Source organism: Plutella xylostella, chromosome 12 (genome assembly GCF_932276165.1).
Source record: "Plutella xylostella chromosome 12, ilPluXylo3.1, whole genome shotgun sequence".
In the NCBI taxonomy this organism is placed as follows: Eukaryota; Metazoa; Arthropoda; class Insecta; order Lepidoptera; family Plutellidae; genus Plutella; species Plutella xylostella.
The window spans coordinates 4,906,027-4,919,274 of record NC_063992.1 but is presented as its reverse complement, the minus strand read 5'-3'; the positions used below and the strand labels follow the sequence as shown (position 1 = coordinate 4,919,274).

At 36.1% G+C, this 13,248-nt stretch overlaps 1 protein-coding gene across 4 annotated transcripts in view; it reads right to left on the bottom strand.

The window, feature by feature from the left end:
* LOC105380288 overlaps positions 1 to 13,248 on the bottom strand; it is a 76,316-nt gene that overhangs the window by 48,075 nt on the left and 14,993 nt on the right. For all 4 annotated transcript variants that reach the window (XM_048624771.1, XM_048624773.1, XM_048624772.1 and 1 more), the window contains exon 2: positions 3,233 to 3,616. In XM_048624771.1, the coding sequence (XP_048480728.1) occupies positions 3,233 to 3,616 (384 nt within the window). The remainder of the gene's footprint in view (positions 1 to 3,232; positions 3,617 to 13,248) is intronic.

Genomic DNA, 13,248 nt, shown 5'->3' with positions numbered 1-13,248 from the left:
ACGTCTTACTTTAAAAAAATAAATATTCATTTCTAGTAAGTATTTTTATTTCAATACCGATTCCAATTTCAACTTATTAAAATAAAACCGAATATGAGATGTGTTATTTCGAGTCTGTTTGTGACTAATTGTGACATCGTAACTTGGAAAGGTTTTAATTTTATGCAGTTATTTTTGGGTGTAAATTTTACCAAACAAATGAATTTAAGTTGTAAATATTGGGTTTGATTTGTGCCTTATGTATTATTACAATGCACTAAATATAATTATGTAGGTCACTTCTCTTCAGTACCTACCAATAAAATTTAACATAAACCTTTTACTCTTAAACATCTATTCATGCAAAATAAATGTGAGACCAGTAAGTCTACGCTTGATCAATCAACAATCAATATCAAGGAATTGCTGGTATCAAAAGGTTTCGTTAGAAAATTATATTTCGTTTTAAATGTAGCAGAAATAATAATAAAAAAAACGAGGCACGAAAAAGGAAACACCACGTTTTTCCAATTCAATAACTAGAACAAATAAGTCGTAAATAACTTTTCGTTACAAATAAATTATGTGAAAGCTTTCGTCTACTGTTACTTTTCATTACGGAGTAGGTAGCTACACCCAGCAAATGATTTACCTTTATTTATTTCTGCCGTCTATTGATATAAAATGTTGTGTAATTTTAATTATTGATTAATCAGCATAAATATTACTGCATTTTATGTCTCACTTATGAAGTTATGAATTATTTTCCAACCAATATTTTCATTTTGTTAACAAAAATGAAAGGGCGGTTAATAAATAATTTTCAACCGAAAGCGGAGTTGCAATTAATTTTTCACCTCGATTTATTATTAATCGATTTTTCATCATAACCTCACAAACCATGGACCCTACCCACATTTATTATAATGATTTACGGAGATCACCCTATTGTGATGTATCAAGGTACTTATCTGATCTGACTGGCTAATCCTTTCGCTAGTTTGACAAACCCTACAGCAGCTCTTGTGTTGGTAGCCAATACGCTAAGAAAAAGAAGAAACTGGGAGATATCGTCATAAATTCGTCGTAGGCTCATCTTCATCACTGGATCTCATAAGCGTCAATGTCAAATATTATATGAAAAACAGCAATACATCGCTACTGTTCTTATAAAAGTGTACCTAAGTCGGGCTTTACACCTTCTCATTAGAGAAGTAGGTACTATGTTCCTTGCTTAAAGTTTTAACTTTTTCTAGTGTAGCGTTTACACGCTTTAGCGATAGTAACTAAGGCCCGGGTCTCCTATTTACGCCGTAGATCGCGTCCAGCGTCATAAAATCATCCCAAACCCAGGCCTAAGAATCATCAATCCATCACTTCCTTTTGCTTGGTACTTCCTTACTTTTTATCTCGCCATAAAAGCCTGGGTTCCTAGTTCCGTGAATTCATTGTTTTTCAAATAGTGAAACGAAAGTGTTAAACACTTCTATCATCTTCAGCAGACCGTAATCGTCTGATGCTGAATAAAGGCCTCTCCCAATGAGCTCCACAACACTATGTCATCGTCTTATTAGCAAAACGTAAGGTTACGTGCTTTTATTGCAATATTTACAACAATAACAGTTTGCAATTGTCATAATCATTATCATCATCAGCCAATAATCATCCACTGCTGGACATAGGCCTCTCCCAAGGAGCGCCACAACACTCGGTCCTCGGCCTTCCTCATCCAACCACTACCCGCCACCCGCCTAAGGTCGTCAGTCCAGCGGGCAGGAGGGCGTCCCACGCTGCGTTTGCCTGTTCGTGGTCTCCACTCGAGAACTCGTCCTACCCCAACGGTTATCGGTTCTTCGGCAGATATGACCAGCCCACTGCCACTTCAGCTTGCATATTTTGACAGCTATGTCGGTAACCTTAGTCCTCTGACGGATAACCTCATTTCTGATACGATCCATCAGGGAAACCCCAAGCATAGCTCTTTCCATAGCACGCTGAGCGACTTTAAATCGGTGGACCAGTCCTACCGTCAGTGTCCACGTCTCTGCACCATACGTCATCACTGGCAGGACGCACTGGTTGAAGACTTTTGTAATCATTCACGACGCACGAAAGCATCAAAAAGCTACTTAATAATTAAGTTAATTTTGGAATTAACTTCATGACAACCATTATTAATAAAGATTTTCTGGAAGAAATTGCTTTAAGCGATAAGACCGCCATTTGTGTTAGATTAAGTTTTTTGTTGGCTGTGTCCATGTTTTCTGTGTAAGTACACATAAGTAAATAATATCTTATTGCATCATAAAACATTCACAGATGTATCCAACTAATTTTAACTCGAGAACTAAATAGACGATAGAATTATAAGTAGCCACATATTCCACATTCACCTAATAGACTTCTTTATGCTTGTTTCTTCAATGCCAAGATACATTAGTTTGAATTGCATTTCTTGTAAAGGCGTAGCAGTTAAAACGTTAATTAACTTGGACTTGTCTGAAGTATTTATAAATGATTTTCTTTAATCACATTCTACGGCGATCGCGTTTACAGTTGTTATTATTATCATGCTGTTACTGGGAAATAAAAGATGTTAGAAATAATTAACAGAAACATCCAGTTATTGAGTACTAAAGATGACTTTACGAATAGAAAGAAAATGTATAAAGATATTTATGTTGATTAAAAGCGATTCTTTTCAAGCATTCGTTTCTTATATGACGTTTAATGTTACATAACTAATGAAAATCTCTGACTACCTTTTCAGGGTTTACCGTCGTGAGCATATATCTGTAATAATATGTATGAATGTAACTAATGCAAGCACGTAATAACAATTCAAAAATAATTGGTGAGTTCACGAACATAATGATACGGACCTACTGAAAAGGTTAAAGTGGATCGAGGTAGATAAAAATAGACTAAATGTTTGAGATACGAGCCGCGGCGTGGCGTGTGAGGTGATTGATGTAATGAATCATTCACTGTGAGGCGCAACGCGAGCATCGCAAGTTTGGCCATCAAGAATTACACATACAATATCAATATGTTACATAATCTTAAGCGCGCTCTAGACTCCCGACAAAACTACAAGAGATGCATGGAATACAAGAGTGTAGAGGCTCTATTTGGGAGAGCCGGCGGGTCAGTAGTTTTAATAATGAATGGTATTGTCGAAACAAGTAAGTCGTAGAGAGTATGGAGCAGGCTTTACAGATACTTTAGTAAATGTACGCCGTAAGACACTTACCAGACTTAGACACTCTGTACCGCAGTCCTCTCGCCCCCTTAGCGTGCTGCCGATTGTAGGTGCCAGTGACAAAGTCACCGCAGTTGTTGTTCATGCGACTGTAGTCCGCCAGGTGCCGGTTGCCGTCCAGATGGTTGGGCAGCGAGCGGTTCCAGCCCATGACGTCGCCGACCACGGAGCCGCAGACCGAGGACTCGGTCTGGCTCTTGGAGTCCCCATTGCAGAGGTCCCCGCTGGAGCGCGCGCGCCGCCCCTTCAGCCCCTTGGACGAGTGCTGGCTGATGTTGGAGCCCATGCCGCCGAGCGCTACCCGGGCGCGCGCCGCCGCCCCGGCATCCTGACAACCCTCGCCCGATGATTCGCGAGCGGACTTCTTTTGGGGACCTGGAAAGAGGAATTATTTGTTAGTTTGGTGGCTCGTTTCTATGAGTGACGTGGGGCAATGCCGTGGTATTGGTGGTGGTATTCGTTTTGGGTGGTTTTGGTAAAAAGACGATAAACACAAGAACTGGAGCTCTTTGGTAGCTACAATGTTGTATATTCTATTCAACGGCTTGCAAAACAACACCTACATGGATGAATTCTACAAACACAGATGCATTGAATCCTATAAATAATTCAGTGTGTAATTTAATCAAGATTATGTGACGGAGCTCGCTAAATGGCGTATTATGTATGAACACCTGTCTTATCAATGCAATAATATGCACACAGATGCTTTGTTCTAGTTTCTATTGGTAGCTTTATATTAACTGAATACAATAGTTATGTGAGGACCTATGATAGACAGACATAGATACTGGTAACCTAGATAGATTGTTTTGTGGCCGAAGTGACTATTTGTGCTACTATGTATTAAGTTCCACGAGACCGCTGAACAGCTGCTGTCGTATTGATTTTCGAACAAATGGTTTTATTTCAAGCTATAAAAGTAACCTTTGTAGGCTTTAAAATATCTATCAAGTCGGATTGTATTGTTTTACATTTAAATAAGAGGTTTGAAAATAAAAAGTAGTTCTAAGGTGACACAGTTACTTATAATGTTTTAAAGATATTTCTTGTAGTCTAACAGTGTAGGTAATTAAGAACCTATTTACTTAATCAAAAACTTATATTATAGGGTGTATCCATCTGAACCTTTAAATACTTTTTAGTACTATCTGCCTGAGTAACTTTGCATATGTATCTGCGTAATTTTAATGAGACAAGATAAGATGATTGATTGATTCGTGAGGAATTCTACTGATATGATAGTAAATAATGGAATGAAGTCATTCAATCATGAAGCAATTAGCAAGAGAAGAAGTAAACCGTCTCGTTTGTTATCGCAAAACCTTGATTAGGTCGTGGGAATAATAAAGAATTATAGGTAGTATATACTTGGTGCAAAAAATATGATATGACGGTAAATTAATCAATAGCTTTTATGCCCATAGGAAAAAAAAAAGGTAAATACTAATAAAAATAAGGATAAATATCCGGCTAGAATTATAAAAACACGCTCCAGTGAGTGTCAAAATCAGCTGAAAATGAAATTTTCATTAAAGACACGAAAATGAAACAGCTATAAAACATAACGGCCGTGGCATAACCCCATCGATCTCACTCAGGGCGAAGACCCGGGGGACGGTCCCGGGGGCGCTAGGAATCTCAATCAGCACTCAAAGACGGAGGCAGCAATTTATCACCTCTCTGATGTACATCTTCAGGGAATCTTCCATAAGCAGGTAAGTATTACAGGATTATCCGGTATTATCAATATTTAGGAATTGCTTTACACTTAATGGTACTTAATTTTTCATGTTTAATTAACCTTGGAGAATAGGTTGTCGTTTAGCTGGACAGAATCCAGGAGCTCAATCCCGCAGGTCCGGATATAAGAACCCCAGATATCTTCGGACACTGACATGTCTATAACGAGATGTGGTCGATGGTGATGATGCTGTGTTTAAGAACGAAACATACAATCACATCATAGACAAAAATATTTTATAGGGCTATATTTTTAAACCATCAGATATTTATTTTCAGTTGTCTGTACCTATATTACAATCGATGTGGTTTAACTATTTTACCTACCTATGTAATTAAAAGTACTGGTACAAAATGATACAGAATTAAGTAACCAATTTCGGCGATCACTAGGGCGGCATAGTCTTCAATCACTGTAACTGATGGCCTTAGAACTAATTTAGGTCGTCACCTGTTGAAGTGGAACGTTTTCCTTTTAATACAACTTTATTTTTAGTTGTTGCTATTAAGCTTGTTTGTTAAAAGTGATTTATGGTTTGCGATTGGTTCACAGAATTTCGGAAATATGCTAACCCTTCTTGCTTGTTGTTTGCTAACAATACGATTGATTGATTGATTTTATCCGTTCGATGTTTGTTTGTAACTAATTTTGTAAATGATTTGGAAATAAATAACTTTTCGATGAGATGATTAAGTATAACTTACAGAGTTAAAAATACACTAAGCCACCTATATAAAATTTTACCTAAGTTGAAAGGTTAGTTATATTGAATGTTCGAAACATATAGAGAAGTAACCTCCCTATTTCTATCAAGAGTTTTCATGGACAGAAGTCTGCTTAATTTTATAGATGAGTCAATAGCATGGCAAACACGAGGAAATGTCCTATCATAAATACGTTTGAAGTGACGATTGAATTGCAGCCTCAATGGTTCGCCAATGGGCTTAACTTCGGGCCCTGCACAAAATTTTGCACTACACAATAGCCGTCAAAAGTTGAAGTAGTCGCGCCGTTTTCTAACAATAGACACGTTATGCATACAGTCTCGCCACTCGGCTCAGTCAACATCACACCTACATGGCTCCCTCTCTGTTTGCTCTGCTAGACCAAACTCTAATTGAGTGTTTACACGGTAAACGTTTTGATTATCCTATTGTTATGACAGCTCATGAGTGAAAGCTTCCAGGAATCGAGGAATTGGAATGGTTTATCCGGAATTATACGGGTTTTATGTAATAGGTATTATGATAAATATAAATTGATTTATGCTTATTGCTCAAGAAGATTGTCAAATAATAATAAATAATAATACATCATGTATCGGAAACCAAACAATCACAACATTTAGTAGCTAAATAAATAAAGGTCTTGGATAATTACGCAAGGCACGATTATGGCCGGGACAAAATTAGGCCGAGTACAGACTAGCGGTAATAAGGGATGAACCTTCAGAATCTTAAGTGCAAAAGCATCTTATTAATAAACATACCTTGTAATTAACTGTAAGTAATTCTGCCCTAAAGATATCTCTTCCAGTCTTCTTTGTAGAATCCTGTGTATATTCAGGTTACTGTAGGTATTATAAATATTTATAAGTTTATCATGTCATAATGATAAGTATACTAGTTATACCTTTGAAATCCCTGATAAAGATTTACATAGCTCACATGTAGTGTGTTGTAACTATCTCCTGCGACCATTCGCAAACTAGGTAACTACACTAAGCTGCAAAAATATCTTTCACTATTTAAAATTGCAATAATTTTGTAACTAAATAACTACAAGATCTAAAAAAGTATACTAATTATTATTGCAAGCCAGTGTGTTATTAGATCTTGTCGCCGCCGCCGCACACATTCACTCCACACTCTGACATATTTTCTGTAACGCAATCCAGCTAAACATTTCTGGGTATTCCTCTCTTTCGCTTTCCTGCAGATCTTCATGTCTTGATGAAGTGCATGAGCTGCAGTCAAATGAGGTTTTGCTTTGGAGCGGTAATGACGTAGTCGACGAATGCTGCTATTAATCGACTCATTAAATAGAAGCCGCTGCAGGCGCTCGTTTTAATTACGGACCCATATTGCCGGAATATTGTAAACTAGCCTGATTATTTTGGCTGCAGTAACACATGAAGTTATTAAGGTTGCAGTAATAACGCTAATCTTAATAGGTATAACGTAAGTAAGATATTTATAAATGTACTTGAACCAGGTGGAAGGTAGTAACGGCATTTTTTAAATCTAAGATTGATGATTGAGGAATATACTTAGGTACTTATGATTTCCGTTTTATTCACAAAAATTAAAATAATATAAATAGTAGGTGTTGGTCATTTGTAAACAACCAAAAACATCCAATAAGCATGACATTCACAATTCATAAAACAGACAAGCAAATAGAATTTCTAGTGTTTGTTCTATTTCTGTACCTACATAACTATACAAACTTCTAAATCATAAATTGATACCAAAACCTAGGCATAGGGAATAAGTCGATAGAGACTATAATTGGGATGCGATTCCTCGTTAATTTGACGAGATTGAACTGCAGCAGGAATTTCATCAGATGTAGTGCCGGAACTCGGATCTCTAAATATAAACTTTAGGTTAAGCTCGGTCTAAGCGACTGCTAGCTGTAACTAGATTTTAGGAAATCTATTTTGACTGGAGTTAGTTGATGATTTTAATTAATAGCTAGGTGCAAATATATTTTGGCAGCATTACGAGTTTTATGTTTAATATTTAACAGTCGGTACTCGGTAGGTGTAGGTATATAAAATTACCTATATTTGATATAACACTCTGGAAATAATAATTATTAGTAAAGAATGTTCAATAAGTATAGTATGAAAGTGGCCCACACAGTTGAGAAGATAATGAGAAGGGTCATAGTAATGCTTTCTTGGTTTGCAATTGTTATATAACAAAGAAAATTTTAAACGTATTAGGTATACCTACTTTAGTAATATAACTAGGTTTTATCACATTTGACTACTTATTCATAAGCGTAACTATTCGCTCCAAGTGACTCGTGAGGATGGGTCTCGTCTGTCAGAACTCAGACGTAATCCGAAGCATAGACATGCCTATGTATGTCTGTGATTCAAACCCTATTGTTGAGTTTCACGGCTCCACTGTGACTTCTCTATAGCACCTACGGCACTACTGTAACTCCTCTGTACTCTCTGGCACCTACAGCTCTACTGTAACTCCTCTATACTCTGTATAGCACCCGTTCCCGGAAATAGCGACGGAAATGTATGGCGGTATCTTTGCTAGTTTTGTTAGGTAGATAGTGTAGATACTCGGAGGTTCCGAACGAAAAAGGGTGTTATCATTTCACGAGCGAAAATGTATGAAAGCCTTGGACACAATGGATATTACTATCGCAAAGTCAAAAGTAGTAAAATTAACGAAGTAATTAGTGTAATAGTGTTCAATACAAAATAGTTGTCAAAACAAGTTCGCGATAAGGGGCGTGCGATTTTCTGTAGGTAATAAATAGTAGTAATTAAATAGAAATTGGGCTTTTTAATGAATAAAACGTTAAAGGTTGTATAGTAAATATAGCCGTCGAAATGATAGTACTCGTAAACAAATACATAATTTCTTCAGGAGTCGTATCCGAATTGGAATTAAAGTAATCAATGGAACTCCAAAGCTTCTAAAAGTTGCGAAAAGCTTTTCCTTCGGATATTAATTGAACGTTAAGAAAGTAATGGATACGGAGAAAAAGGAAATCATACAATAGATTGAGCCCCTATTCTTATATATCTATGAATAGAAATGAATGGGGATTCCGGATTAAACTGATGCGGAGCGGAAATACGATGAACTTTCTTGAGATATTACTTAGGCTCGTACCTTAGGACCAATCACAGCGCTGAATAGCGAATCACAAATGTATTAATATTATGTATACTTACAGTTATACATATAAAATTTTTAAATTTTGTAAAGCAAAGAGTATCTTTTTACCGTTATTTATTAAAAAAACATAATATTAGGGTGATGCACAGCATTATTAGTTTCAATTTTAAAAATAGGGAATATGCATTAAAAATTTTTATACTTTTATTGGATAGTTTTACATCATTTTATTATAGTAAAAAAAAATTCAACGCCAAAATAAGTAATTTAAGGTATTTTAAAGAAAGTTAAAAAATTACAACCATCACGACCACTTTGAAATTCCCGTCAGGATGGCGGGCTGGTGTGACGTCATAATCTTTTAACTTCACGGCTCAGAATAATGAGTCCCGTCAGTCGGCATAGATTTTTTACCTAATCAAGAAATCACAGAGTACTTTTGTATTTTCAACAAACCAATGTTGTCATGGTAACAAACGAAAAAGGAAGTGTATAAAGTGTGACCAGTGGCTGTTTTGTAATGGGAGCACGTAAGTAGCTCTTTTGAAATGGGAGCGCGCTAACCAGAGGACCTTTGTACACAATATTACGCTATTATGGCAATATGAATATAAAGTAATATTTGTATTGTATGTAAGTACTAATAAATTGGTTTATTAGTACTTACTGTAACTTTGGTTCTCAGTAAGAGAGGCTAGGGTTAGTGGGTCATTCTATTCTATTATCTGTGAGGGGGTGTAAGAACCTGCACCTGGCTCTCTTGAATGGAACCATTGTGCATATCTCAAAGGTCTAAACCCCCTTCCTAAGCTTGGACCACTTCCCACCACGCTGGTCCACTGCGGATTGGTGGGTTCACATATGAGAGAGCAACTTTTGTCATGTTCATGTCATAATACTTACAATACTAATTTAATTTTATTGTGTTGCAATATGGAGCATATTTGAGTGGCTCGTTGACTAGGGAATGGCTGTTTACGCCTCATTACAAAAGAACAACTAGTGGCAGCCCATACACTACCAACAAAAAATATAAAAAGTCCTAAACTTTGCAAACAAACAAGCATATCAAACAAGAAGTGGAGAGGTTATAGGAGGCTAGGATCTATTGGAAGAATTTTTATGCGATCCATCGTATCTGATCACAACGAGCATCACAAACACTCGGTGACATTAACATTTCTTTGTTTACACTTGACATTTATTTAACTTCCGCCGTAAACGCAAAGAAGTTATTATTCTGAGATTGATATATAAAGAATTTTGACGTCACATCCGCCCTAAGAAAATGGGTGACGTTTCTCTGAAGTTAGAATTTACCGAAGTTTTTTTGTACTTTTCAACTTCATTTACTTGCTCAAAAATAAATTATAATCAAAAATATTGATGGAGTCGTAGTTATGAAATAACAAAGTTTATTATAAATAATATTTGACCTTTATTTGAACGACTTGCATATTCCCTATTCATTATGAACTTTCTTCAAAAATGAAGTTGAAAGTTCCAGTGACATATGGAACGGCAATGCCAGGAAGAACTTTTTCATTGCGCGGAGTTTATTAAGGTGTGAATATTTTTGGTAATCATGTTTCTGATATCACGATTTTTATATTTTAAAACCTGCATCAAGATATCCCTTATACAGTCAGCAAAAGAGATATAATACATGTAAAAGAGATGTAATAGGCGACGCACTGAGGGGTGATGTCATGAAAAATACATCATAATATTATTATACAGATTGTATGTTGTGTGTATCGATAAAATATTATGTCATTCATTTATGCTCCACCCATGAGTGCTGGGGTAAAATTGGTGGCATGTACATTATGTTTAGCTGACTCTACGTCCAGAATCAAACGTATAGCAAGGTGCAGAAGGGTTACTTTATACTGACGAAAAACTAACGAATGAGATATGCCATGCAATTAACTCGTTTAATACAACAAGATAGAGTCGTGGCTTGCGCAGCAGCGCTCCGAACATAGTTTTTAGTCATATAGAGTGACCCCCCAGCGGCGTACAAGAGAAACCTGTTAGGTTTGTTTTATTTTGATGTTGTAGCAACAAGTATGTGCACTTTAATGTCTGGGGACTAAAATAACATTAGTCTACGTCTAACACGTAGAGGCGGCACCTGAGAAACATTCTGCAGAACTAAGAAAATGGAGCATTCCGGATAAGTACTAAAGTACTTAAACATAAATTTTAAAGGTGCTCTAAAAGATTCTTAAGGTTATATATTGCTATGTAAATGATGATTAATGAACACTTTACATTGTACTTATTGAAATAGTAATGAGCGCATGTGTGACACGAATACACTAATGTACAAATTAACGAAATTGTAATTGCTTTAAACAATTCGTCACCAAAATTAATGTTTCAATATAGACGCACGTGCTTTGTATTTTACTACTTAGTTATGTTAGTTTCAACAATCCATATAATTTATTATTATTAAGGCAAAGTTATGTCTGTGTACCTCTATTTTTGGTACTTTTTCAAGCTCAAACGGCTGTAGTAATTTAGATAAAATTTTGAATATACAGGAACCTTTCCATGGTCTCAGTGTAATATTTTAGATACAACACATTAATGTAAACCTTTTTTAAATAACGTTCAATCAGAGAAACGGGCCAAGTGTAGGCTACGGAATACAAGGCAATGTACAATACTATTCAAATTAATAACAGTAGGTCCGCCGGCAGCATTGTTGCTATTTTGATCGGAGAGAAATCGCAGACGTCACGAGGTTCCTTTGTCTGCTGCACATTGTTCTCTAACTCATAAACTGTTTGCACGAGAAATGAAAATAGGACTGGCCCGCTGGATAGTCCCGGCTTCGAATCCGCGAAGGTAGGTACAACAAGGTGATTGTGGGAGAAATTCCTGGAGTCGTAATGACCTAATGAATGACTCTCATAAATTTCATTGTCAAAATAGATAGATACAATATAATTTTTCGTACACGATTAGAATATAAGTACATGTATAACTTATTATAGAAAAATTAAAAATATAGAAAAATTGCGGTCTCAAATAGATTTTTCAAGACAACCTTTGGCAGCATATTATTTTATGATACAAAAATTATTTTGTACTTACATGAAAAAGATCGCAGAATAACACCAATTTATTTACTGGTAGTGTGTACTTACTTAGCTAATGTACTTATTTTATGAAACACTGCCTGCAACGATAATTTTCCCTGATATTAAGTTCCGGTCTAAGATGTCATAAGGGAATATAACACTGGCAGCATCCAGCTCTCTGAGGATACATATATTCTGTTCTTCTGTCTAGGGTAGTTATTTGACTATGGTCCTCTTGTATCGGTTGACAGCAGCAAGTCTTAGCAGACCATATTAAACCAGCTACCAGCATCTCTTAACTGATTCTCGGTACTATGTTTATTTGGCACCCTCGCTTGCGCTTATCCTGAGCAGACCTACACCATTTTTTAATTAGGGCGTATACCTAGTTATAACTATATACTGTCGCCTATTTCTATTATTTTTCTTTAACTTATCAGCACTGGTGAGGCTAAATCGCTGGTACCCAGCCTTCTTCGTTTATAAATAAGCCTTTACAATCTTCTCGCAAAGGGCGCAGGGCATATACGTAATACTCTTCTCCAATGATCGAGATTCTATCATACGGTCTGCTTAGCCCTTTTTTAACCGACTTCAAAAAAAGGAGGAGGTTCTCAATTCGTCGGGATCTTTTTTTTTATATTTTTTTTATGTATGTTCACCGATTACTCCGCCGTTTATGAACATATTTTGTTGTATTGGGTTGAGCTCCCAGGTGGTCCCATTTTTTTTTCAGAATTTTATCCCACCTCCAAGGGTGGGTAAAGGGGTAAAAACAGGGAATGAATTTCCATTTCGGGCACATATTAACCGATTCTCATGAAATTAAGAACGTAAATATAGTTCTTATAACAAAAAAATATGATGGTGACTTTGAGCTGATCTGATGATGGAAACGGAAGGCAGTCAGGGGAACTCCTCAACGGTATATAGCAACTACTTCGTCTTTAGGCTTGAATGATTCGTATTGATTAGTAGGACTTTTTGGTATCATTTGCACCTTTCTTTTGATTGAAAATTATTGTAAATAAACTAAAAACCATAAAATAAAATAATAATTAAAAAAAATAAAAAACCGACTTCAAAAAACCACTAAAATGTACCTAATAAATAATTTAAGGTTTACACAAATTCTACTCGTATGTGACAGTACAAATATACCTAAGCAGGAACTGTTCTTTTTTGAAGTTGGTGCCATATTTCTTCAGATTACTTTGTCCCCGCACCAACATCAAAAAAGAACAGTTCCTGCTTAGGTATATTTGTACTGTCACATACGAGTAGAATTTGTGTAAA